General features: G+C 43.0%; 1 protein-coding gene across 2 annotated transcripts in view; it reads left to right on the top strand.

Moving 5' to 3' along the window:
* Window positions 1-27209, top strand: part of LOC115094242 (inactive serine/threonine-protein kinase TEX14-like) — a 285279-nt gene that overhangs the window by 17836 nt on the left and 240234 nt on the right. For both annotated transcript variants that reach the window (XM_029607078.1, XM_029607080.1), the window contains exons 2-3: window positions 16769-16883; window positions 23072-23237. In XM_029607078.1, coding sequence (XP_029462938.1) covers window positions 16769-16883; window positions 23072-23237 — 281 coding nt within the window. The remainder of the gene's footprint in view (window positions 1-16768; window positions 16884-23071; window positions 23238-27209) is intronic.

Here is a 27209-nt window from a genome sequence, read left to right as displayed (position 1 = left end):
CATCTAGGGTTACTGCTTGTGCACCCAGATGCCTTCGAAGGGATGTCGACTTCAACTCAAAAAGATGGATAACCTCTTTGGGTAGAAGAAGTCCATTGGCATTGGCAGCATCAGCATTGGAGGATCTTGGAGCCACACCGATGGACACCACCTCATTGACATCAGCAGGACCGTCAATTCTATCGAGGTTGCCAGTGGATAGGTGCGCCAGAGACCAACTGTTGTTGATCTCCTCCAGGCCGAGGACATCTGGTTCATCGTCCTTGACCTCAGCACCAGGGAAAGATTGGACCAAGCATCGTGGAAAGACCAAGAAGCATCGGCACAGGTCACCATCATTGCATGGTGCTGGTCATGGGGACACACCAACTTTTGCCACGATGCCCCCGAAGTGATCCCGTGGCGAGGAGCGCCAAACCTCCATCAATGCCCAGAGTCCGGGACAGTCTCCACTGGTCTTGGTGTCAGTCGCTGATCCCCCTCGCAGGTCCAAGGAAGATCTGGCCACCCTTTCTTCCTCCTAGTCGGCATTGGCAACGTTTGAGGAGGAGCTGGAGCGTCGAGTCCAGCTAGCAGTGGAGTGAGTGCTGCAGGGCTTCGATCCTGCAGCAAAGTCGGCACCGGAGCTGGTGCCGCCCATGCTCGTACTGCTTCTGGAGAAGCTCAGTGTGCTCATTGTTGTCTTATAGACCAAGTTGGCATCAGTTCCCGGGATGGCACCGATGTCTGTCGTGGGCACAGAGGCCTCCCCCTTCTGATACAGTGGGTGTTGCCGGTTCCTCCTCAGAGGAAGCTCTGCCGAGGCAAGTGGAGACACCAAGGCCGGTAGTCCCCCCTCTAGGACCAACGGTACCTGCACCTCTGGATGTCGGCCGAGAACCCAGGTATCAGTGAGGATGAGGGTCCCTATGACCCCAGGGGGGGATGATCAGATGGTATCCTCCTCTGAGGATTTGGATGGTCTCCTGTCAGATCCTTCTCCTCCAGAGGAGCGCAAGAAGTCCCCTTCTGAGGACTTGACCTTCGCAGGATTTGTCAGGGTGATGGTAGCGCTGCCTACCAGCTCTATTTGAGCCAGTATTCGCGGGACTTCTGGAAGCAAGTGCAGAAGGTTTCTGAGCAGCTGCCTCAACAGCAGCAAGACACCCTCATGTCCCTGGAGCACAAGGGTTTGGAATGTGGAAAATATGAGGTCCATGCAACTTATGATGTTTTCGAAACAGCTTCGAGGGTCTCTGTGCCCACAGACTGGCATGGCTGCAGGCCTCGGATCTCAGACCAGAGGTACAGGAACAACTTGCTGACATGCTGTGCACTGGAGAGAATTTCTTCAGAGACAGAGTGAAGGATGTTGTGTCCCAACTCCGGGATCATCATGAAACCCTTCAACAACTCTCCACTAGCACTCCAGTCTGGTTCTCCTCATCCAGGAGGCCGTCGAGACAGTGACCCAGGACATTTTTCTTTCACCAAAGGAAGTACTTTCCTCCACCTCCTCAATCCTGAACACACCTTTAAAGCTCCTGCGGCCATTCCAGGCAGCAGAGAACTCCCAAGACCCAGCCAGCTCCTCAGTCAACTCCGAGGATGGGGTTTTGACTGGGCGATAGGGAGCGTAAGCAATTGCCCATACCCGGGATGATGGACCCTTTGGTTGGGAGCAAACTGTTGTTCTTTGCAAACTGATGGCCCAGTGGGTTTGGTCCATCGTCCACTAAGGGTACCAATTAAACCTATTGTGTGTTCTGCCAAATTGCCCTCCATGCTCATTTTGGGGGCCTTTAGCGCATCAGGAGGTACTACAAATGGTGCTTTCCTTCCTCTTAATGGCCAGAATGGTCGAGCCCATACCACCAGGGCAAAGCGGGCGGGGATTCAAATCCAGGTACTTCATGATTCCAAAGAAAACAGGAGGACTCTTTCCCATCCTAGACCTGAGGGCCTTGAACACATTTCTAAAAACAGAAAAGTTGAATATGGTTTCCCTGGGCACTTTGATACCCCTTTTACACAGAGGGGTCTGGCTATACTCCCTTGACATAAAGGATGCATACACTCATATCAAGATCTTCCCCTTGTCCCAGGAAGTATCTCTGATTTGTAGTGGGGAAACAGCCCTCCCGGTAGCAGGTGTTACCGTTCGGTCTCGCGTCCGCCCCAAGAGTCTTCACAAAATGCCTGTCTGTGGTGGTGGCACACCTTTGCAGACTGGGAGTGCATGTTTTCCCATAACTAGACGATTGGCTGGTCAAGAGCATGACTCATGCAGGGGCCATCTAGTCCATGCGCTTGACCATCCGGGTATTGGAGTTCTCAACTACTCAAAGTCCCATTTCAGTCTGTCACCTCAATTGGACTTCATCAGAGCCCTGCTAGACACGGTTCAAGCTGGGGTCTTTGTGCCGCACCAGAGGGCCGTCACTCTAGCGACCATTGCGACAGAGATGCAACAGAGCCAACAGGTATCAGCTTGGCACATGTTGAGGCTGTTGGGTTACATGGCCACAACCATCCATGTCACTCCTTTGGCATGCTTACATATGTGCAGAACCCAATGGATCCTGAGGTCGCAGTGGCACTAGGCCACTCAGAGCCTCCAGGTTTGCAATTGAATCACTCTGGATCTCTGTCCCTGTGGCAGGTACTCTCCAATCTGGAACAAGGGATTTCCTATCAGAGTCTCCCTAATCAAATTGTGCTAACCATGGATGCATCTACTCTGAGGTGGTGGTGGTGGTGGTGGTGGGGGGCTCATGTAGATGGGCTTGGCACCCAGGGACTGTGGTTCGCTCAGGAACGTTCTTGTCAAATCAACGCCCTGGTGCTTTGGGCGATCAGGTACATTCTGTGGGCTTTCAGAGATCAGCTGTCCAACAGAGTTGTCTTGATCCAGACTGACAATCAAGTGGCCATGTGGTATGTCAAAACGTAGGGAGGCATGTGATCATATCTCCTGTGTCAGGAAGCGGTCAAGATCTGGTCTTGGGCCATGTACCTGGACAGAACAGAGAAAGTGTAATGGACAGGCTGAATCGAGCCTTCAGACCCCACTTCTCATCCCTGGACCAAGGGGTAGCAAATCAAATTTTCCCCCTTTAGGGGAGCCCAGACATAGATCTGTTCTTGTCCCCCTACAACAGGAAGGTGTTTTGGTTCTGCTTCCTGTACAAGTCAGGCGGCAAACCTTTTTACCTAAAGGCTATACCCTTAATTATGTCTGTATTCCCACAGCAATCAGTACAACTTTAAACTCACAAAAAGAAAACATATTTTAAAAGACTCATCTTGTACAAACATTCTGAGCAACCTCACTCATGACTCATCAGGAACCCAAACCCGACATGAGCCCATGTTTCGATGGCTACCGCCACCTGCCAACATAAGAACATGCCATGCTAGGTCAGACCAAGGCTCCATCAAGCCCAGCATCCTGTTTCCAACAGTGGCCAATCCAGGCCATAAGAACCTGGCAAGTACCCAAAAACTAAGTCTATTCCATGTTACTGTTGCTAGTAATAGCAGTGGCTATTTTTTAAGACAACTTAATAGCAGGTAATGGACTTCTCCTCCAAGAACTTATCCAATCCTTTTTTAAACATAGCTACATTAACTGCACTAACTACATCCTCTGGCAACAAATTCCAGAGTTTAATTGTGCGTTGAGTGAAAAAGAACTTTCTCCGATTAGTTTTAAATGTGCCACATGCTAGTGCCCCCTAGACTTTCTATTATCTGAAAGAGTAAATAACCGATTCACATTTACCCATTTTAGACCTCTCTTGATTTTAAACATCTCTATCATATCTCCCCTCAGCCGTCTCTTCTCCAAGCTCTGTACCTTCTCCATCGCAACTCTATCTTTTTTGAGATGCGGCGACCAGAATTGTACACAGTGTTAAAGGTGCGGTCTCGCCATGGAGCGATACAGAGGCATTATGACATTTTCCATTTTATTCACCATTCCCTTTCTAATAATTCCCAACATTCTGTTTGCTTTTTTGACTGCCGCAGCACACTGAACCGGCGATTTCAGTGTGTTATCCACTCTGACGCCTAGATCTCTTTCTTGGGTGGTAGGACCTAGTATGGAACCTAACATTGTGTAAATATAGCATGGGATATTTTCCCTATATGCATCACCTTGCACTTATCCGCATTAAATTTCATCTGCCATTTCGATGCCCAATTTTCCAGTCTCACAAGATCTTCCTGCAATTTATAATAATCTGCTTGTGATTTAACTACTCTGAAAAATTTTGTATCATCTACAAATTTGATTACCTCACTCGTCGTATTTCTTTCCAGATCATTTATAAATATATTGAAAAGTAAGGGTCCCAATACAGATCCCTGAGGCACTCCACTGCCCACTCCCTTCCACTGAGAAAATTGTCCATTTAATCCTACTCTCTGTTTCCTGCCTTTTAGCCAGTTTGTAATCCACAAAAGGACATCGTCACCTATCCCATGACTTTTTACTTTTCCTAGAAGCCTCTCATGAGGAACTTTGTCAAACGCCTTCTGAAAATCCAAGTACACTACATCTTCCGGTTCACCTTTATCCATATGTTTATTAACGCCTTCAAAAAAGTGAAGCAGATTTGTGAGGCAAGGCTTGCCTTGGGTAAAGCCATGCTGACTTTGTTCCATTAAACCATGTCTTTCTATATGTTCTGTGATTTTGATATTTAGAACACTTTCCACTATTTTTCCTGGCACTGCAGTCACGCTAACCGGTCTGTAGTTTCCCAGATCGTCCCTGGAGCCCTTTTTAAATATTGGGGTTACATTAGCTATCCTCTAGTCTTCAGGTACAATGGATGATTTTAATGATAAGTTACAAATTTTTACTAATAGGACTGAAATTTCATTTTTGAGTTCCTTCAGAATTCTTGGGTGTATACCATCCGGTCCAGGTGATTTACTACTCTTCAGTTTGTCAATCAGGCCTACCACATCTTCTAGGTTCACCGTGAGTTGGTTCAGTCCATCTGAATCATTACCCATGAAAACCTTCTCCAGTACGGGTACCTCCCCAACATCCTCTTCAGTAAACACAGAAGCAAAGAAATCATTTAATCTTTCCGCGATAGCCTTATCTTCTCTAAGTGCCCCTTTAACCCCTCGATCATCTAATGGTCCAACTGACTCCCTCACAGGCTTTCTGCTTCAGATATATTTTAAAAGGTTTTACTGTGAGTTTTTGCCTCTATGGCCAACTTCTTTTCAAATTCTCTCTTAGCCTGTCTTATCAATGTCTTACATTTAACTTGCCAACGCTTATGCATTATCCTACTTTCTTCTGTTGGATCCTTCTTCCAATTTTGGAATGAAAATCTTTTGGCTAAAATAGCTTTTTTCACCTCCCCTTTTAACCATGCTGGTAATCGTTTTGCCTTCTTTCCACCTTTCTTAATGTGTGGAATACATCTGGACTGTGCTTCTAGGATGGTGTTTTTTAACAATGACCACGCCTCTTGCACACTTTTTACCTTTGTAGCTGCTCCTTTCAGTTTTTTTTCTAACAATTTTTCTCATTTTATCAAAATTTCCCTTTTGAAAGTTTATCACGAGAGCCGTGGATTTGCTTACTGTCCCCCCCTTCCAGTCATTAATTCAGATTTGATCATATTATGATCACTATTGCCAAGCGGCCCCACCACCGTTACCTCTCTCACCAAATCCTGTGCTCCACTGAGAATTAGATCTAAAATTGCTCCCTCTCTTGTCGGTTCCTATACCAATTGCTCCATAAAAATGTCATTTATTCCATCCAGGAACTTTATATCTCTAGCATGCACCGATGATACATTTACCCAGTCAATATTGGGGTAATTGAAGTCTCCCATTATTACCGCACTACCAATTTGGTTAGCTTCCCAAATTTCTCTTAGCATTTCACTGTCAGTCTCACCATCTTGACCAGGTGGATGGTTGTATACTCCTATTACTATAGTCTTCCCCGACACACAAGGGATTTCTACCCATAAAGATTCAATTGTGCATTTAGTCTCATGCAGGATGTTTATCCTGTTGGACTCTATGCCATCCCGGACATAAAGTGCCACACCGCCTCCCGGGTGCTCCTCTCTGTCATTGCGATATAATTTGTATCCCGGTATAGCACTGTCCCATTGGTTGTCCTCCTTCCACCATGTCTCTGAGATGCCAATTAAGTCTGTCATCATTCACTGCTATACATTCTAATTCTCCCATCTTACTTCTTAGACTTCTGGCATTAGCATACAAACATTTCAAAGTTTGTTTTTTGTTTGTATTTTCATTCTGCTTTTTAATTGATAGGGATAAGTTAGAATTTTTTAGCTTAGGTGAGTTTTTAGTTACAAGCACTTGGACTACTTTTCTTATTATTGGAACCTCACTGTCGGGATGCCCTAATTCTAATGCATCATTAGTATCCTTTGAAGATACCTCTCTCCGAACCATGTGCTGCTGAGCGACTATCGGCTTTCCCGTTGTGAGCAGTCATATGAGTTATATTGGTACACAGTCTTTGGATGGACATTTGAAGAGATTTCTTGTTTAGTACACTCTGAGTCATTACCCCTGAGGCAGGTTGCGATAACCATCAAAACATGGGCTCATGTTGGGTTTGGGTTCCTGTTGAGTCATGAGTAAGGTTGCTCAGTGCATTCATACAAGATGAGTCTTTTTATATATTTTTCGTTTTTGTGAGTTTAAAGTTGTATTAACTGTTATGAGAACATAGATGTAATTAAGGATAGAGCCTTTAGGTAAACATTTTTGTTTAATAAAGTAGCTTGTTGGAAAGAATGTAAAGAACCAGCATATGAATGAAAACAAAAGTGTTTAAGGCTGATACTGCTTGTGTGGCGGTAGATGGAAACAATAAAACACTATTTTTTCTGATGCCATGTTCGATACAGTTTATATATGTAAGAAAAACTGTTTTGGCAGAGTTTGTAATTCTGGAAGTTTTCCACAGTTTTTTTTTTTATATATTGTGGTTCCCAGAGTAATAAATGCATTTACGTGATCTCACGAGAACTGTAATCTTGCTCAGGATAACTAGATTCTGACATGAATAATTACTCAGGAATATGAGCCATGTTATAAGTCATTAAGCTTATATATGGTCACATTTAGACTAGTATAGAATATTATTTGCACTCACATTCTACCTCAGATTTAATTACCATCACTACCTCATATTTCTAATGCACATTTTATTACTTTTACTCTATTGTTGCTCTGTATTACTGTTCATTTTAGTCTGTTAGTGTTTTGTTGTTATTATTCTGTCATTATTCTTATTATTAATCTTATCGTTCCTACGTCATTTCAACTGAAAATTGCTCAGCCTTCTTGCTAGTTAGGTTTAAGAATGATGTGCTCCTTTGCTAAGCCCATCATCCTGAAAAAAGAGGTATTGTAGGAGCAAGGCCTTGTAAAAGCTTCTGTGTGTTTGCAATTCAAAATACAGTCTCTGGCAACAATGGAAGCTTGATGTGTTTTTCCTCTGCATGTATGCAGAGAAACTGGACCTCATTTACAGAGCTGCCCTAAGATAAAGGAAGGACTATGATTGAAAACAGATACATGGCCCCTGGTGCAGAAAGACTGGGATTTATGATTCTGTTGCCCAACTAGCCTTTATGAACCTATTGGAAGATGTTTGCTTTTCAAAGCCTGATCAGTATCATGCTATGACAAGGGTGACCTTCATTTGAAAAAAACAAAAGTTGTGTTAAACCAATCAGATTTCCACTCTGAAGGATAATTGTTCCTTCTGTTAATGAGCTAAGAAGTGCAGAGGAATACCTATTCAAAAGGGGAAACTAAGAAATGGGGGACAGATGGAATATTGGTAAGAACTCTGACATTTCTTCTGCTGCTCCCAGCCTGGAAGAGAATTTTTGTAGTTTCCCTCAAGGAGCTTTAATTTTCTTCCAATTAAGATGGGCTGAATCCATATGCAGGGAGAAAACGTGACTGATTCTCCAGCTGCCTGGGATGAGCCTGAAACAGAGATTGCAAACAAGGTATGGGCATTTGTTTTCCTTGCAGGCTTTTAGTCAGAATACCACATTGTTAATTTATAAGTGCAAGATGCACTGGCTTTGACATTGGCAGTAGGAGGCAGATTAACCATATTTCTCCCAGCATGGTCCACAATCACATCCAATCAATGGGTTCTTCAAATAATAAAAGAAGGTTATTCTCTCCATTTTACATTGGTTTCAACTATTCCACACTTAGTTCCATAGAAACATCGAGCAGCGCACAAAGGCTCTTTCCTACGGGAAGTCAACATTCTTCTCCAGCAAAACTGCATTCGAGAACTAACTTCCATGACACCGCACACCGGTTTCTATTCCCAATACTTCCTCATTCCCAAGAAATCGGGGGGTCTTCGCCCAATTCTAGACCTACGTGCACTCAACAAAGACTTCTTTCAAGTCTATCCTACCCTTTCTTCAACCCAAAGATTGGATGTGTTCACTGGACTTGAAGGATGCATATGCCCACATACCAATACATCCCAATTCCTGGTGTTACCTTTGTTTCCAGATGGACAACAGGCATTTCCAATACAAGGTCCTACCATTTGACCTCTCCTCTGCCCTTGGGGGTAGATTTTCAAAGGGGTATGCGCGTACCCCCCGAAAACCTACCCCAAACCCCCCTGCGCGCGCCGAGCCTATTTTGCATAGGTTTGGCGGCGCGCGCAAGCCCCGGGACGTGCGTAAGTCCCGGGGCTTGCATGGAGGGGCGTGTCAGGGGGGCATGTCAGGGGGCGTGCCGGGAATGACGCGGCGTTTCGGGGGCGTGTCCGGGGGCATGGTTCTGGCCCAGGGCGTTCCGGGGGTGTGACAGCGGCCTCTGGACCAGCCCCCGGACCGGAACATGGAGCGCAGCAGCCGGCCCGGCGCGCGCAGTTACTCCTGCTTTGAGCAGGCGTAACTTTCGTGATAGAGGTAGGGGGGAGGTTTAGATAGGGCCAGGGGGGTGGGTTAGGTAGGGGAAGGGAGGGGAAGGTGGGGGGAGGGCGAAGGAAAGTTCCCTCCGAGGCCGCTCCGATTTCGGAGTGGCCTCGGAGGGAACGGAGGCAGGCTGCGCAGCTCGGCGCGTGCAGGCTGCTGATTTTGGGCAGCCTTGCGCGCGCCAACCCTGGATTTTGATGGATACGCCTGGCTACGCGCGTATCTATTGAAAACGTGCGTACTCTTGTTCGCACCTGGTGCGCGAAGAAAAGTACGAGTGTGCGCAGATTTATAAAATCTGCCCCTTAGGGTATTCACCAAATGTCTAGCAGCAGCGGTGGCTTACCTCTGTTGTCAAGGGATTCAAATATTTCCTTACCTGGACGACTGGCTCTTAGTAGCACCCAATCAGTCCCTCCTACGCAAGAACTTACTTTGCACGATTTCTTGCCTCGACAGTCTAGGTCTCCTGATCAACTACGAAAAATCAAACCTTCAACCGACGCAAACCTTGCAGTTCATCGGAGCCTATATAGACACTGTTCAAGACAAAGTATTCCTACCGCACCCAAGAGCAATTGCTATTCGCACAATGTCTTCAACCCTTTTACACGCCACGACTGTCCCAGCCCGCCAAATTATGACCATTCTGGGACACATGGCATCTTCCATTTATGTAATTCTGCACACTCGTTTATTTGTATTTATTTTTTTTTTTCTATACCGGCATTCACGGAGTTCGTATCATGTCGGTTGGAGAGTTCGTATCATGTCGGTTGGAGGCCCTATTGGAGATGACATGCGTCATCTCCAATAGGGCCTCAAGCATCAATGGACTCAGTTCCTGCATCCATTATCAGCTCCGGTACACGTAACCATCAGCATGAAGAAAGACCTACAATGGTGGCTACTACCAGCAACATTATCTACGGGATCGCCTCTACGACCACTTTGACATCAAGTCATACTCACCACAGATACCTCTCCCACAGGCTTGGAAGCTCACCTGAACCATCTTCAGACTCAGGGTTATGGTCCGCGATGGAGCGCAACCAACACATAAACCTATTGGATCTCTGAGCGGTACGAAATGCCCTTCGAGCCTTCGAACACTACTTAAAAGGACGAAAGATAATGATTCACACAATCAGTCACAATGTTTTACATAAACAAAGAAGGAGGGTCAGGTTCCTGGAACCTATGCACAGAAACAGCACAGATACTGGAATGGGCACACTACAGATACATTCACCTACAAACAACTCCAGAGCGGACAAACTGAGCAGAATATTTCACCCCCATGAATGGGAACTACATCAGCAGACAGCGGATCACATATTCTCCATATGGGGTCTCCCCTGCATCGATCTGTTTGCGACAGCACACGACAAAAAAGTAGACGCCTTCTGCTCATTATACCCAAGCGCTTCTTGACTAGCTCCGGACGCTTTCCTCATAGACTGGTCTCGAGGCCTACTGTACGCTTTTCCTCCAATACCACTGATCTCTCGTACAATTCAACGATGCATAGAGGACAAAGCACAATTGATTCTCATAGCACCAGCCTGACCAAGACAAACCTGGTACAGCTATTTCATACAACTATCAACGATAGACCCTGTTCCTCTGGGCAACAACCCTCAACTACTTACACAGGAGAACGGATCACTCCTTCACCGACTACATTCCTCCCTGCACCTCATGGCATGGAGATTGAGCGACTCGCTTTCAAAAACTTAAATATTGCTCCTCCGCTTCAGGACATTTTAGTCTCCTCCAGAAAACTATCCACTAGATTCAACTACCGATACGATGTGCAAACGGTTGTCGGTATATAAAATCTTTAAAATAAATAAATAAATAAAAAATATCAGAGAAAATGGTCACGCTACACTTCCTGGTGCACAACGGCAGGTATTGATCCACTTACCTGCCCACCAGAATGTCTTCTCTCCTACCTTCATCTGCTCTACACAGAAGGCCTAGCAATGGCTTCTCTGTGAGTACATATAAGTGCAATAGCAGCTTATCATACTCCTTAGAACAATGAGCCGATATCCTGTCACTCTCTCGTATCCAGATTCATGAAAGGGGTATTGTGATTACGCCCTCCAATTAAAAAACCGCCAGTGCCCTGGGACATTAACATAGTCCTAGAATAACTAATGCTACCACCCTTTGAACCGATGGACACTTGTCACCTGAGATACCTCACCTGGAAAGTTCTCTTTTTGACTGCCCTAACATCAGCTAGACGGGTCAGTGAGCTTCAAGCCTTATTTCACTACCCGCCTTACCTGCAATTTTATCATGACAAGATAACATTCGCACTCATCCAAGTTTTCTATCAAAGGTGGTTTCCAGTTTCCACTTAAACCAAGCTATCACATTACCCACCTTTTATCCAAAACCTCATGCCAATGACAATGAGTGAAAACTCCACACCCTGGACTGTAAACGTGTGCTTGCCTATTACAAACAGTGCACCCACAGTCCTAACAGACCCTCACAACTCTTTCTCTTATTTAATCCAAACGCATCAGGACTTCCAGTAACAAAACAAACCTTATCGTGCTTGATATCCAATTGCATACAGTTCTGCAACCAGAAACATTCAGAGCAGCTATCAACAACACCTAAGGCGCATCAAGTTCGTGCAATGGCCGCGTCAATCGCCCACATCCATGAAGTACCTCTCATGGATATCTGTAAAGTGGCAACATGTCATCTCTGCACACTTTCACATCACATTACTGTTTAGACAAACAGATTGCGGACCGGCACATGGGCCGGATTATTCTACAAAAGAGCACTTATTCCACACAAAAAACGCCTTCATAAGAACTGTCTGCCTAAAATACACATATTGAGCACAACAAACAGACTGCAATCATATATCTGCTCAGTATGACAGCTGCGGACTCCCAGACAGCATGGCTAATTTATCTACTTATCTATATGAAAAAAGCAAGTTTGCTTACCGTAAACAGTGTTTTACCGTAGATAGCAGATGAATTAACCTTGCTAAGCCTCCCGCCTCCCCGGACAGTTCCAATATATGGTAGCATACAATCTTGCTTTGATACGGACTGAGGAACCTCAGGCAAACCCAGGAAGATACAAGAGGGAGCATCTAGCTGAAAGACTTTACTAGACTTAGAGAGCTCCGCCACCTAGTGGCACGGAAGACGTACCCAGACAGCATGGCTAATTCATCTGCTATCTACGGAAAACACCATTTACGGTAAGCAACCGTAAATGGTGCATTTAATTTCCTACATTAAAGTCCGTTGAATAAATGTTGTATGTAAACAGCATAAACTGGTAGACTGTGAATAATATCCCTCCATCTACATTACTCTGTGACTGTGGCTTGGGTTCTTTCCACCATTATTGACTTGCTTGAGGACATATCCACATCAAAAACTTTCTTTAGAAGTGATTCTGGCAACTAAAGAAAATCTCTGTGATAACAGAAGATACAGTAGATCAAATTGACAAACTCAAGAGTAACATCACCAGGATCAGATAGTATTTACCCCAGAGACTTGAAAGAAAAACATTAAATTTCAGACCTATTACTAGTAATCTGTAACCTATTGTTTAAAGTAGTCCCAGTTCCTGTAGACTGGAGGGTGGCCAGTTTAATACCAATTTTTAAAAAACATTCTAGGGATGATCAGGAAACTATAGACTGGAGCCTGATGTCTGTGCCAGGTAAAATAGAGGAAGCTATTCTTAAAATCAAAATTACCGTCCATATATAGATAGATATGGCTTAATAGGGGAAGAGTCAATGTGGGTATAACAAAGGAAAGACTTGCCTTACAAATCTATTAGATTTTTTTTTGAAAGTGTAAATAAACATGTAGTTAAAGATGAGCCATTTAGTGTAATGATTTTAGATTTTCAGAAGGTATATAACAGATTTCCCCATGAGTGTCTCCTCAGATAACTAAAAAGTCAAGGGATAGGAGGCAGTGTCCTGTTGTGGATTGGTAACTGCTTAAAAGACAGATTTCCAAATGGAGAAAGATCATCAGTACAGTGCCCCAGGGATTTGTACTGGCAACTGCTCTGTTTAACATACTAATAAATGATCTGGAAAATGGAACAAGGAATGAGGTTTCAACGGCAGCTGATTGTGAGGGAACTGCAGATGGACTTGCATCTTTAAGCTCACTGAAAAGTATTATTATTGCCCTCTCAGAGTCCAGTCTGAAAACCAACTCTATTAGGATTTATGTCAGTATTACTGACACTTATCAACAGCATGTAAAAGGAAATCCCATCTCTTTGTAACCTTTAGTTAGATATATGTGGGACTTGCTGCAATCAAAGTCTCTTGTTAGGCCTCCTGCTGTGTTATGGGCCTCAAAATGGTACTCATCCAGCTGATGAGAGCACATCTTTGAGCCTTTCACCTCTAGTAAGCTTAAGTACCTGACCTGGAAGTTTATATTTTTGGTAGTGATCACTTCATTCTATCAAGTTGGTGAGCTCCATGCCCTAATGACTTATCTAGTTGTGGTACCCCTACAAATTAGCCACTAGATATCACTAGGTCCCTGTAGAAAACTGTAATATTATGAGCCTTTCACCCCTCATCAGCCCCTCCCACCTGGAGGGCTGTGGTTGGATGCCTCAACCCTATTTAGCCCAACTATTTTAGAGCTAAGTAGGATCAAATTCAAGAAGCTTTGTGACAGTGAGGTTAAGTTTTACACTTTGGTGAGGCTTCCCAGCTTCACCCTGGAGTTTCATTTGGGCATGATACCTCATCGTGCACTCCCTGCCAGAAGGTCCTTCCCCTACTAATTTACAGAGATATTATGCTTGATTCCCTTTTGGTGTGAAAGGGTTCTCATCCAGAAGACCAAAGATCTGTGAATCTACTATAAACCCTAGGTGGGTAAGCACCAGTGACGGATCCTGCTGTGAAAGACAGTGATGGCTGAAGATGTATCCAGCTTTAATTTTAGAAGTATTTTTTGGACCCAAACAGTGTGGGAAGGGTTTTTCTGATCCATCTCACCCCACAGTGATGCAGTGATGGTATAGCCTGATCTCCTTCTGACTTGTCTCTAAGAAAAGTCTTCAGTAACAAGAAGTAAGGATGAAAGAGAAAGACCTCAATCAGATCTCCACACTCATGGGACCAGGACGAGCTGGGTATCCAGGAAGGGGATGGAGTCAGGTAGGACTTTTTGCTGTGAAGTTGGGGACTTCATCCAATAGGATTCCTGGTTAGCTGTTGGATGAGCTTTGCGCAAATAAAATCACCATGGGAGCTCTACCCAGATGCCTGAAGTAAAAGGGACACCTACCTACAGAGAAATACACATGTATCGCCAGTCAGATATAACTTCAACATTGTGAACCAACGGACTTTAATTTGTTATTACCAATCAGTAAACTTTATTTTAACACCCAGATTCTGGTCCTGTCTGATTTGTCCAGCAACTAACCCCATGGGATGCACCTACTATATACACATACTGAATTCAAGACATCAATGTTTGTGCCATAAGCGAAAGCTTCCCCCCATAAAAAGAATCCCTCTCCTCCTCCAGAGCAGCCCCGAAGAAAATACATTTTTGTGCCCTTGGGACCAAAACCCCCTAGTAAGAGTTACACACTTTATACAAATTTTCACCATCATAAAGTGGTAGTGCACAAACGTCCCAATTTCTTGTTTAAGGTGGTGACAGATTTCCATCTTAACTTGTTGATCATCTTACCAACATTTTTCTCATGACTCATGCTTATAAAGGTGAATAGCTGTGCACAGTTTGGATTGCAGGAGTCATTGCTTTCTATCTGGAGTGGATGTAAGTGGTGGCCTGAATGGTGGTAATTACATCATAGAACACACAAACATAGATTTGTAAATGCAAAAACTTGGTTTAGTAAATATGGTAAAATATAGTAAAAAATAAAAAAAATCAGCAAATAATATTACACAGCATCACAGCAATACTGTATAAACCAATAAAAAACAAATAGTGTTACAATAATAAAAGATTAAGATTAAGATATACAATGAAGATAAGGAGATGAAGCGATAAAGAGATACCTCTCTCCTAGTCCTCTGTGTGAGTCAACAAAACTGAAGAAATCCTGGAGTAATAGGCATCGAGACCTCCCCAGAAAGGGTGGCTATAGGTGCTCTCTCTATCTGATGGTCCGAAGACACTGCAATTGCCATTTCCTTATATTCTCATTTTTTGGCTCTAGTTCAAGTTTTGTAAAGCCAGTTGGTCTAATTAGAACTCAAAACTCTGACAAGATTTATAGTTTGGTTATGGCTTTTTAGAGATATCCTATGCCTGATTCTAAGCAGTGGCCTTCACTGGCTTTATCAGTTAGAAAAAAACAGATGTCTCGTTTTTATCTGAGCTTGTTACTGAACAAACTAAAGAAGAAGAAAAACAGACAGTGTAGTTCCCTCTAAGCTGAGCATGTGAGCGATTGCTCATGCATTTCAGAGTGTCGCTCACAGGTTTTACATGGTCGCTCACATACATTTTTCTTTGTGCTAATGCTAGTGCTCAAAAATAGTTGGTATAAAAAAAATTTTGCTCGTGTGAAAAAACATTTGCACACACCTAGTCACTCCTTGGAAGGAGCACTGTGCAACAGTATCGTGTTTAACAATGTTTTAAGCTGAGCTGTGCACTATATATTGATCCACATTTATTAGTTTATTGGTGATTGCTTTGTTCCGCTATTAACTCCACATGCACATCACAAAGTCTGCCGGGAAACTAAAAAATAACTCCTTAAAATATCTTCCAACAGTGGACTAAAGCCCTTAGAAGGACCACCCAATTTTTTGTTTTGCTTGAACCTAACAGTCATGGACTTGCTATAACCAAACCCACCTTTTATAATTGGATAGCAGATTGCATCTCCTTCAGTTATGCCCAGGCAGTTCTGACTAGAGAGGCATGTTAAGGCTGATAATATCAAAGACCAGTAGCCAATCTAAGGCTGATAATATCAAAGATCAGTAGCCAATCTAAGGTCGCCTCATTGAGGAGATTTTCAAGACTGCAACATGAACTTCTGTTCACACTTTTACATTTTGTTATTTTTTAGACTCCCAATATGACAGTATTTTTGGCCAGTCTGTCCTCCAGTATATCTTTCAGGGGTAAAATCCATCTCCTTCCTCCCTAGGGCCCTTTTTTATTTTGAGTTGTTATTCCTAAAATTATTTGCTCTGCTGTTGTAGGTATGATTATTGTTTTTCCATTTTGTTTTGGAAGGAAATCCTTAGCAAGGGAGTTTCACTTGTGGGACTGATTTATCCTACTTGTCTATGGAGCAAACAAAGTTACTTACCTGTAATGGGTGTTCTCTGTGGACAGCAGGATAAATCAACTACTATATCCCATTCTTCCTCTTTTGGAGTTGGCTTCTTTAGCTGCAGCAGCAAGATGGAAGTCCTTCATATGTCAAGGAAAATTTTCTAGAATTGTTTACAGTTTTGAAGAAACTCCCCATCAATGTCGGCACTATCAGATGACATTATCCCTTGTGTGGCTAATTATCTTGCAGTTCATGGAGAACATTTATTATAAGTAAACAACTCTGTTTTATTTGTCATATACATCATTCAATTCTAAAATATTTTAGACATATATTAGATGAAAAGTGAGTTGAAAAATGTCCCCCCTCTGTCAACCCTTCCTGACCTTTTATAAGCTTTTAACTCTTTCAGACCCTGCACTGACCTGTACTCTTCCTCTTCTATCCTGACTTGTCATACTCACCCTGATATCTGGATTCTTTTCTAGGGACAGATGTGGAATTGCAGAATAGTGCTGGCCAAACAGCTCTCTACCTTTCCGCCCTTGTTGGGCTTAATGATGTAGTAGAGATCCTCCTGCATTTTAGAGCAGATGTGAACCAGTGAGTGTGCCCATTCCTTGCAGTACTGTTCCCTGCTCTTTCCCCATGTCACAGTTTCATGCATACATATCTTGTTTTACTGATCATTTAGGGGCTTCACTTGCAGAATTGCAGCCAATTATGGAGTTTTTCTGAATGCATACTGTTGTAAAAGAGGTTATTCAGATGCTAGTCATGGTAAGCAAGTAAGACCTGGTTGATGATTTCAGAATTATAAATTAAGATTACTTTTGTCAGGACTAGCAGTAAGAATGTGCATATAGGTGTTTTAATAATTTTATTATATAGATGGGTGCAGATGTTTACAAATTTTTATTTTATAGTTACTTTTGTATTTTATTTTGTTTTATTTGTTTTTGTATTTTATGTTGCACATGGAAGATTTTATTGTAAGATATGGAAAGCAAGTCATACATTTTATAATAAGTAATTAAATATAAACAGAAAAAGATATTGGGACTATTCAGGAGGTAGAGCTACCCTAGATGTTCCACTAACATCCTATGTTTTGGCTATTACCCAGCTTACTAGCAGTTAAGCACCTACACATTAACGTAGCATTTAATCACCTCCCAAAGTTTTTCATCCCAAATATATTTACAAATGTTCAGAACTGAAATAAAATGTTGGGTTTCCCGTTTTGCCATGGAGTTTCACTATTTTCTAGTGGAGGGAAAATTGTCATTTTTATTTTCTTTTTCTATCATGGAAAAATTATGGGTTTATGCCATCTTGTTTTCTTTTATTCTGTCATAATCCATTGAAAAGAAATTTGAAAAGGTCATATGAATTGTTAGGGAATGTCAGTTTAGTGGACCCTTGGGCCGACCTGCAGGAGACTGGGAAAAGTATTCAAAAGTCTCTAGTATACCACAGGCCGGGAGGCAGATGTTCAGGCTGGACGTAGAAGTGCTCTTCACCCTGGAAGCTGGTACTCCCCCGGGAGGAGCCCGTAGGAGCCCAACTGCTGGGACTTAGGTGGCTTCACCCTTGGAAGCCGAAGCCCCCCTGGGAGGAGCCCGTAGGGACCCGGCCGCTGGGACTTAGGCGGTAGTGGATCAGGACTGGGAACTGGAACCAGTTTAGGACAGTAGGTCAGTACTGTAACGGGGCCCGGGTTCTGGAACCAGGCAGGAACTGTAGCAAGACTCGGGTACTGGATCCAGGCAGGAACTGTAGCAGGACTCGGGTACTGGAACCAGGTAGGAACTGTAGCTATACTTGGGTACTGGAACCAGGCAGGAACTGTAGCAAGACTCGGGAACTGAAACCAGGCAGGAACTGTAGCAGGACTCGGGAACTGGAACCAGGCAGGAACTGTAGCAAGACTCGGGTACTGGAACCAGGCAGGAACTGTAGCAAGATTCGGGTACTGGAACCAGGCAGGAACTGTAGCTGGCAAGCAGGAACCAAGCAGGCACGGTAGTTGGCAAGCAGGAACCAAGCAGGGACTGTAGCAGGCAAGCTGGAACGGAGCGAGTTCCAAAAGCAGCTCGCTCCGGGGCACAGAGCAACAGGGAACCGGATGGTAGGCCCGTTCCCTGTACGTACCTGGATCAGTCCAGTCAGTGGGTTATATCCCCCGACCAGCAGATGGAGTCAGAACAGAGTTTGAGAGCGTCAGCATATAGAGTAGTGCACCCTCTGCTGGAGCTCAGTATTCTTCTGACTCCAGCAGATGCGAGTGGGGGGATCCACTAGCTCCCCCCAGATTGACAGGGTTTCTTCATTTTTAGTTATTTCTTTCTTTTTCTCCACAGTATTTCCCTGTCTTATGTTTCTCTTCATTTTGGATCCTTAAAGTTTAAAAAAAAAAAAAAGTTTTCAATTTTTGAGTTGGCGTGTGTCTGTGGCTTTGCCTTCTCTATTCTGTACTCCTTTCCTCTTCCGTTGGGGTAAGTGGAAGTTTTTTGAGTTTCTTTCTCCACAGGTTTGCTTCTTTTTGGTGGTGCCCCGTGGATGCCGGTGGTTCCGGCCGCTCCACGCGTCGTTGGGGGTCCCGCGGTTCGCAAGCTCCGCCCGTGGGTGTGTGCTCAACTGAAACGGGGGTTTCCCCCGCAGTTACTTGACCCCTTCGGCGGGTTGTTAGGGCCATTTCCAGGCCCCCCCGCGGCACTAGCTCGTCTTTGGCCCCCCCCCCCGAGGCTTTTCTTTTTCCCTGGTGCTGACATGCCGCAGTCCTCGAGGTGTGAGGCCTGCGGCGAGCCGGGGAATCAATTTCTGAGGGAGGGGCTTTGTGAGCGGTGCTTCCCCGACGGGGAAGGCACCCTGCAGTCCTCTGGTGCGATTTCGGACCTGCCTCCTCCTCAGCTCGGGTGGCGCGGGCCGGCCACGACGCCGCCTTTGGCGGGAACGGCGGCCATTTTAGGGGGTCAGCGTGAGACGGACTCGCTCCCAGATGCAGACAGGATTGGTTGCACTGGCTCTCAACAGGCTTTGCCCCCGGCGGGAGGTTTGCCTGACCGGGGCTCCCAGGACGGTCCCCCCCCAGGGATTCCAATCAGCTCTCCGTTTTTCTCACCTGACTTTATTCTGGCAATGCACATGGCCTATTTGCAGGGTATGGGAGCGCAGGCGTCTAATCCCCTGGGGGCCCCTCCCCCCAAGGTTCCTAAACTTGCCGTGGGTCTCACCGCCTCGTCCGTTACGCCTGGATCCCTGCCCTGGGTCCCTCTCCCGTGCCACCCTGACGTACCACGGGGGCGGCTTCGCCGGTGAGAGACGTCTCCCCCGGAACCCCCGGAGGCGCATCCGGATGGACATACGGAGGGGGACGACCCTCGAGCCCTACGGATTTTTCAAAAAGAAGAGCTGGATGAACTCATCCACCACATTATTCAGGAGCTGGACCTCCTTGGCTGCTTGGCTGCTTGGCTGCTTGTTCCCTCCTTGGAATTATACAATTTTTTATTACCTCTTTTGTTTTTGATTTTTGTTCATACTTCTCTTTTTTAATTTTTCTGGCTTGTTTCAGTTTACTTTGGGGCCTTCGGACAATTCATTGTATTCTCATTATGACTGTTTTGGTCAGTTTTTACAAACCAAAATTCGTTTCTTTTGCCTACTTTATTTTCTTTGTTATAGATGTTTTGGTGCATAATTTTGTGGATCATAGTCCGAACTTTTAGTTTCTTGGTTCCTCCCGTATATAATTTCTCTATCATGTAAACCTTCCTGTGGGGTATTCATTTGTGTGGATGCTTCTTGCTTGTGCCGGGGTTAACTTCATCAGGTGTTGGTGGGTGGGGTACAAACGCTGGGGCAGATTTTATAAATCTGCGCACACGCGTACTTTTGTTCGCGTACTAGGCGCGAACAAGAGTACGTGGGATTTCAATAGATACACGCGTAGCCGCGCGTATCCATTAAAATCCGGGGTTGGCGCGCGCAAGGCTGCCCAAAATCGGCAGCCTGCACGCGCCAATTTGGGGTTCGACTCTCAAATTATCCTGCTGTAATAAGGTTTGGGAATTATTGTTTTATTTATTGCACAGAACATATAAATACCCCTTGTTCTTTTCTAAATTCATTCAGCCAGTCCTTTATGTTGGAGAGGCTGTGCTACTCCTGCTTCTCACTTTCATATGTGGTGTGCCTGTCTTGTTAACAACTTTTGGCAGCAGGTCAGAACCTTGATCGGTGAAATCTTGGGCTGCTCGCCACAGTTTACAGCTCCCCATTGTCTGCTGGGAAGATGGAATGATCTTGTTTTGTCCAAATCTACAAAACTCCTGACTGTTCAGCTGTTGCACGCTGCTCGTATCACTATTGCTTACTAGTGGATAGGGGTTGATAGGGTGATAAACTATTGACCAGTGGCCAACAATCCTTTTTTGGCTAAAGTGCTAGAAAAAGTAGTTACAGCTCAGTTGACAAGATCTTTGGAGCAGAATCATCTTTAAGACGAATGTCAGGTTTTCATACTGGTTACAGTACGGAAACAGTATTGATAGCATTGAATGATCTGATTTGCCAGAATTTGAATAAGGTTTTATTAGACCTTACAAGTGCTTTTGACCTCGTAGATCACTGGATTTTAATTGATAGATGTAGGGATCTGGGGTTGTTTGGTAAAATTTTAGATTGGATGTCCTCCTTTTTGCAAAATAGTTTGTTAGAGATACATGTTACTAAGGGGCAAGAGGGCTGAGGCCTATAATTTGAACTGTGGGGTTCCACAAGGCTCCTGTTTATCTTCACTCCTTGGGATGTCTGATCCGTACCCTTGGTTTTAAGGGGTTTATTTATGCGGATGATATACTGATTGTGTGCTCATTAGGGAAAGATCTAGAGGTGTCTATAGGCAAGTTTCAAGAAGGATTACAATTTTGGGGGAATTTGTTGAATGAAGGTAAAACAGAGTGGATGTTTTTCACTAATATAGCCCCTGAGGGAACTTTGAGATTGAAGGTTGGTAAGCAGATTTGTAGTAATACTTTGGAAGTTCAGAATCTGGGAGTGCAATATGATGACAAATTAATGTTTGGATTTCATATTTCTTTGTTAGTGAGGAGAATATTCTTAAAGTTGAGGAAAATAAGGAATAGAATGAGTTTTGAGGTATTCAGAACAATAATGCAGGTGTTGGTTATGCCAATGTTCAATTACTATAATGGAGTGTTGTTAGGAGTTACCATGAAGAATTTACAATGCCTCCAGGTGATGCAAAATATGGCAGTCATAGTAGTGTTTGGCTGCCCGAGACAAACCAGTGCTAAACTGCTGCTGGTGGAGTTTCATTGGTTACCTGTTAAGGAGAGGGTCATGTTTAAGATCATTATTTTAATATTTAAGGTCAGTCAGGCCAAAGGTGCAAGTTATTTAACAGAGTTCAGAGATATAAACCAAAGCAGACCTTGCATTCATCCGAAGGTCCATTGTCTAATGTCTCTGGAGTGAGGCAGGTGAAAAAAGAGGGTTCAAGGAAGAGGATGTTGTCAGTGTTTGAACCAGAATGTTGGAACTCAGCACCGGTGGATATTAGATTGGTGGCCAATTATTTGACTTTTTAGAAGGAAATTGAAGGCATGGTTATTTCCATGTTTGAATTAGATTTTTAAGTTTTATATGATTGTTCTGGTTTTATTGTATCGTATTTTATTATTGTAAACCTCCTTGGTCAGCTTGCTGTTTGTGCGGTACAGAAGACTTGAGAAATTAAAAATAAATAAATAGGTCTTCAAGGCCTAGTTATTTGAGAAGTGAATTTGGAGGATCAAGAGTTTTTGAAAAGATTGGAGAAGTGATTTTTAATATTTTCATCAGTTTCTGACTGAGAGGGAAGATCCCCCTCCCACACAGAAGGAAGCTCTGGATCTCTGTTTTTACACTTTGCACTGAGTTAACAGAAGAGTGGAAGACAGATTGGATATTTGAGAAGTGTTTTGAAGAAATCATCTAATTTTGAAGCTAAGATAAATTTTTACATCATCCCCTGGTATAATTTGGTCATGGAGGAGAATTTACCTAAGCCTTAATGAGGAAGAAATTTTAGACTAGGATACAGTTGGGAGAAGGAGGGTCAGCAAAAGAGGTGCCATAGACAAAGAAACATATTTCTCTTTGATTTGTATTTTCATCTTATTTATATATAGCCTGGATATTATTTTTTTAAGTTAAAGTAAAAGTTTTTATGATTTGAACACCACCCTTGGACTCTGAGCCTTCATTCAGGTGTACTCTTTTGAATCAACCAACCCTTTACTGTGAGTAACTGTGAATAATGAGCAAATAGCGAGAGTGACTGTGCAGCCTGGTTGCCCCACTTACAGTGCTTAGGGCCCCGGAGGCTCAGACCTCCTCTCTGCTGGAGAACCCCAGCCCCCAGGGCTGAAGTTTGGTGTGAGAGTGTGATAGAGGTCCGGGAGAGTTACATGTGCAGGTTATCCTGCAGAAGTTATACTCTGCTTGGAGCAGGTGTAACTTTCTGTGAGGTAATTTGTGTGCGTTCTTGGTCAATTAGCTAAGGATTTTCAAAGTGAATTCATTAGAGTAAATACGCTTTGAAAATACTTGGTGAAGATTGTGTGAACAACATACATGTAGACTTTACCACTGCAAGGGCTGTTATAAAATTACCTTCCCTGAATATATCAATATATAAACACAAACAAGGGGTGTAGTTTACATACTTTATCTCTTAAGTTGATCTCCATGTGCTTTGACCTCAACTCTTCTATACTTTTCAGTCGCTGCAAGGATGGCAGCACTCCTGTCCATGCTGCTGCCTTTTCTTGCCGAGGCTCGCTCCTTCTTCAGCTGCTGTCTGCAGGAGGAGATCTTAGATTACATGATCAGGAGGGCAGGACTCCCCAGGATTGGGCTAATGCAGCTGGGAGTGAGAAGAATGCAGAGGTAAGGGCCAGAGCTCTCACTTATCACATGTAAAGCACTTATAGTGGAGGGCCACCACTTTCAGCTAATCAGGTCACTATAAAGATAAGGTATAGATAATGAAGTCGATATTTAAAAGATTTGTCTGACTTAGCTGGACAAATGTTGGAGTTTTAATTATCCCCTGCTGAGTGGGTATATTTTGTCCTGGTAAATTGATGCCTGCATAAAATTTACCTGCATAAAAAAAGGCAGGGCTGAAGGCATTCCTAGGCATGGTAAAACTTTAGGAAGTCAGTGCTAATATTCAGCGCTGTCTGTAGGTAAGCCTGGTCCAAGGAGATATGTTGTCCAAAAGTTATCCAGATATATTTAGCTGCAGACTTATCTAGAGAAGCCCTGATGGTAAAGTTATCCATATATTTTTATCTGGAAAAACTTACCCACTTGCTGGCTCTTTGAATATGGATCTCAACCAGTTGTATTTCTATGAGGAGGATAGCTGTGCTAACCCTCCAGGAAAGACCTGGAGTTTCTAGGAATTAAGTTATTCTCAAGAATCATGCAGAAAATTAAATAGTGATTCTTAAACAAAGAGTATCTACTGGTGAACCAGATTTTCTCTGATGATAAACAGCTGTTAATGAGACACACAGATGTGTTAAATGACTCTTTCTAGTGCAAGTGCATAGGACTCTTTCAGAGCTTTCTAGTAAAGTTTCTCAGCATACACAGTGATTTCCAGTATGCTATTGACCCAACTTTCTCCTTTTAGTTTCTCCTTTTCAAGGGCAGTTTTCAAAAGCCTTGGCATTGTGAAGGTCCATAGGTACTTTTTTACCCATATATGTTCAAGCTGATTTCCAAAGGGAAATTATTCAGATAGTTTCTATTTGAAAATTAGAGCTGGTAGATCTCTTGGGTGGCAAAGTTCTCGAGTATGTACCTGCCTTTTGTGTAGGGCGTGCCTGCAAGGGAAGAGCATATGCAGGGATTTGAAAATCAAATTCCTATATGTACTTTGCATTTCACAACCTTTCCCTGACCCTGGGAATGCCCCTTTTTTCCCATGGCGAAATCTATCTACCTTATGAAACTTAGCAGCTATACTTAAGTGCCAGAACTGGGAGGGATGTGTTTTTGTGTGTGCAAATTTCAACCTCAGATTTACACAGATAACACTGGGCAACAAATTTTCACAAAAGTCATGTTACGGAAATGAAATTAGTCAATTCTTATAAATTTGCATGTGCTAAACACGAATGTGACTGTGAAAATGCTAAATTGGCTCTAGTTTTTTTGTAATATGCAATAATATAATTACATCTTGAACTGTATGCCAATAGCTCACTGGGCAACAAATTTTCACAAAAGTCATGTTACTGAAATGAAATTAGTCAATTCTTATAAATTTCCATGTGCTAAACATGAATGTGACTGTGAAAATGCAAAATTGGCTCTAGTTTTTTTGTAATATGCAATAATATAATTACATCTTGAATTGTATGCCAATAGTAGGAGACCTACGGTTATGAAGTCATAGACTTCGTCTTAGAAGTCATAGACTACGTCTTAGACCTATGAAAAATGAAGTCATAGACTACGTCTTAGATTTCTTTGCTTGTCTCTTGTACACCTGTTCGGGAGCATCTCTGCGGAGTGTCCAGCAGTAGTCAGCCAGCATGAATATTTCAAATGCTCACCCTTTCTGACTGGGCTTCATATAGTACACTGCTGACGTCAGCTTACTCAGCAGCAGCATAGCAGTAGAACTGCATTGCATCAGAAAATGATGTAATAAACTCTGGATGATGTGTGCATGATGGTATTTATTTATTTTATTTATTTAGCATTTTTTATATACCGAGGTATAGCAGAGTTGCCTTCACTCCGGTTTACATACAAAAACAACAACATGTTACATAGAACGGTGTTTTAAATATAAAATTAACACAAATGAGAGATGACATAACAATGAGAATGAATATAACAAAATAACACAGGGTGGATACCCTGAATAGGTGAACAGAGATATCTGGGAACATCGTAAGAAGGGTGGCATCTGTATCATGAAACAGGGGAGATTTACCAAGGTGGATATTGAAAGATAACAGGCTATGTTAGGGTGCTTTAAAGTCATTGAGTGCTGTCTTTAAAAGATTGGCAGAGTAGCCAGGATTTTAGGTCTTTTTTGAAGGATTTAGAGTTTTCTTGAATGGAGAGGAAATGAGGTTACTCATTCCATAGCTTTGGGCCAATAATGGAAAAGGCTCTGTTTCTGGTGGAGGATAATTTGGCCTGTGGAAGTGAGGGAATCACTAGTTGAATATTACTAGTAGTTCTTGTTGTTCGTTGAGGGCAATGTATGTGAATGATGTCATCAAAGGCAGTGAAGTCGGCTTTGTATATTGCTTTGTGGAGTAAAGAGAGAACTTTGAATTCTACTCTTTTTTCAATAGGGAGCCACTGTAATTGGTTGAGAACAGGCGTAATGTGATCAGCTTTTCTTTTACCTGTTAGTACTCTGGCTGCAGCATTCTGAAGGAGCTGCAAAGGTCTCAAAGAGGATTTTGGAAGGCCGATCAATAGGGAGTTGCAGTAATCCAAGCCGGAAAATATGAGGGCTTGTAGGACGGTTTTGAAATCCTGGGGGTGGAGCAGTGGTTTTAGGTGTTTTAATATTTGAAGTTTGTGAAAGCCTTCTTTTATTTTTGTAGAGATGTGTTTTTTGTAGTTTAGGTCAAAGTCTAACCAAAATCCCAGGTCTTTAACGCTCTCTTTAAGATGGATGAAGGACTTGTCAAATTGGATTGCAATATTACATCATTCTAGGCTTATTTAGGATGTTGTTACAGTCCTACTGGATAAATTTACACGACTAAACATAGAAAGTGAACTATATTAAATATCTTCAAAACGAGAGCCAATAAAAACTTTTCATGGTCATATTTGTGTTCAGCACATCAAGATACTACAGAGTAGGACCTTTTTAGGTCAGTAACACTTTCATTGTTGCCCAGTGTAACCAGTGAGGCAGGAGGAATTGGGGATCACTCTTGCTCACTTTTCAAAACCACATATGGGATAAGATGTTGGGAGAGGGTTGGGTATGGGGCATGGGAAGAGAGAGAGGGCCCAGGGGACTTTTTTATTTGAACTTTTTTTGGCCGGTTTTAGTGTGTGCTATTGGCAAATAGCATGCACTAAAAAAACCTGAAAAGAAAAAATGCCCCTTAACAAAACAAATCCCATTTCTACCAATACAACAAAATGAACAAAATAAAAAAAAGCCTGCACACCTATACCCTTTCCTACCCTATCTCTGATCCCCTCTGCCCTCAGCTTACCTCCTATGAAAACAGCATATATTTTATTTATTTATTTATTTATTTATTTATTTATTTATTTAAGGTTTTTATATACCGGCAATCATGAGGACATATCTTGCTGGTTTACATGAAACGGGGTGCATTAAATACATCAAACTAAAACTGTGGTGATCGAAGGAAACAGTTACAATTAACAAGGGTCACAGAACTTGGAGAAGAAGGAAGAGATAGGAAAGAATAACTGGTTAGACAAAATACAAATTAAATTAATTAAATACTATGTACAAATGGTATTGTTAATGGTTGAATGTTTTGGGGAGTCCTTGGATTGAGTCCTTGGATTGTGTCATTAGATTGTGTCTGGGAAAGCTTGCTTGAATAACCAAGTCTTAAGTTTTAGCCACTAATATTTTAAAGATGAGTAGCTGTTGTGGATGGACAAGCAAGATAGGCTATATGGTCTTTTTCTGCTGTCATATTTCTCTATATTTATGTTAATCAAGGGCAGAATTCAGCCTCAGAATTTATGCAGAAAAATGCTTATTTACCAGGCAAATTTCTTTGAAAATTTTCCATCCCAGCCCTCTGTCGACAAGCAGGGCTGAGTTAGCCATGATACATGGTGATGTCATCTGATGGCATCAAATTGACCCTTTCTCAGCTC

The sequence above is a fragment of the Rhinatrema bivittatum genome, chromosome 6 (genome assembly GCF_901001135.1).
Source record: "Rhinatrema bivittatum chromosome 6, aRhiBiv1.1, whole genome shotgun sequence".
NCBI lineage: Eukaryota > Metazoa > Chordata > Amphibia > Gymnophiona > Rhinatrematidae > Rhinatrema > Rhinatrema bivittatum.
This window is presented reverse-complemented; position numbering and strand designations above follow the sequence as displayed.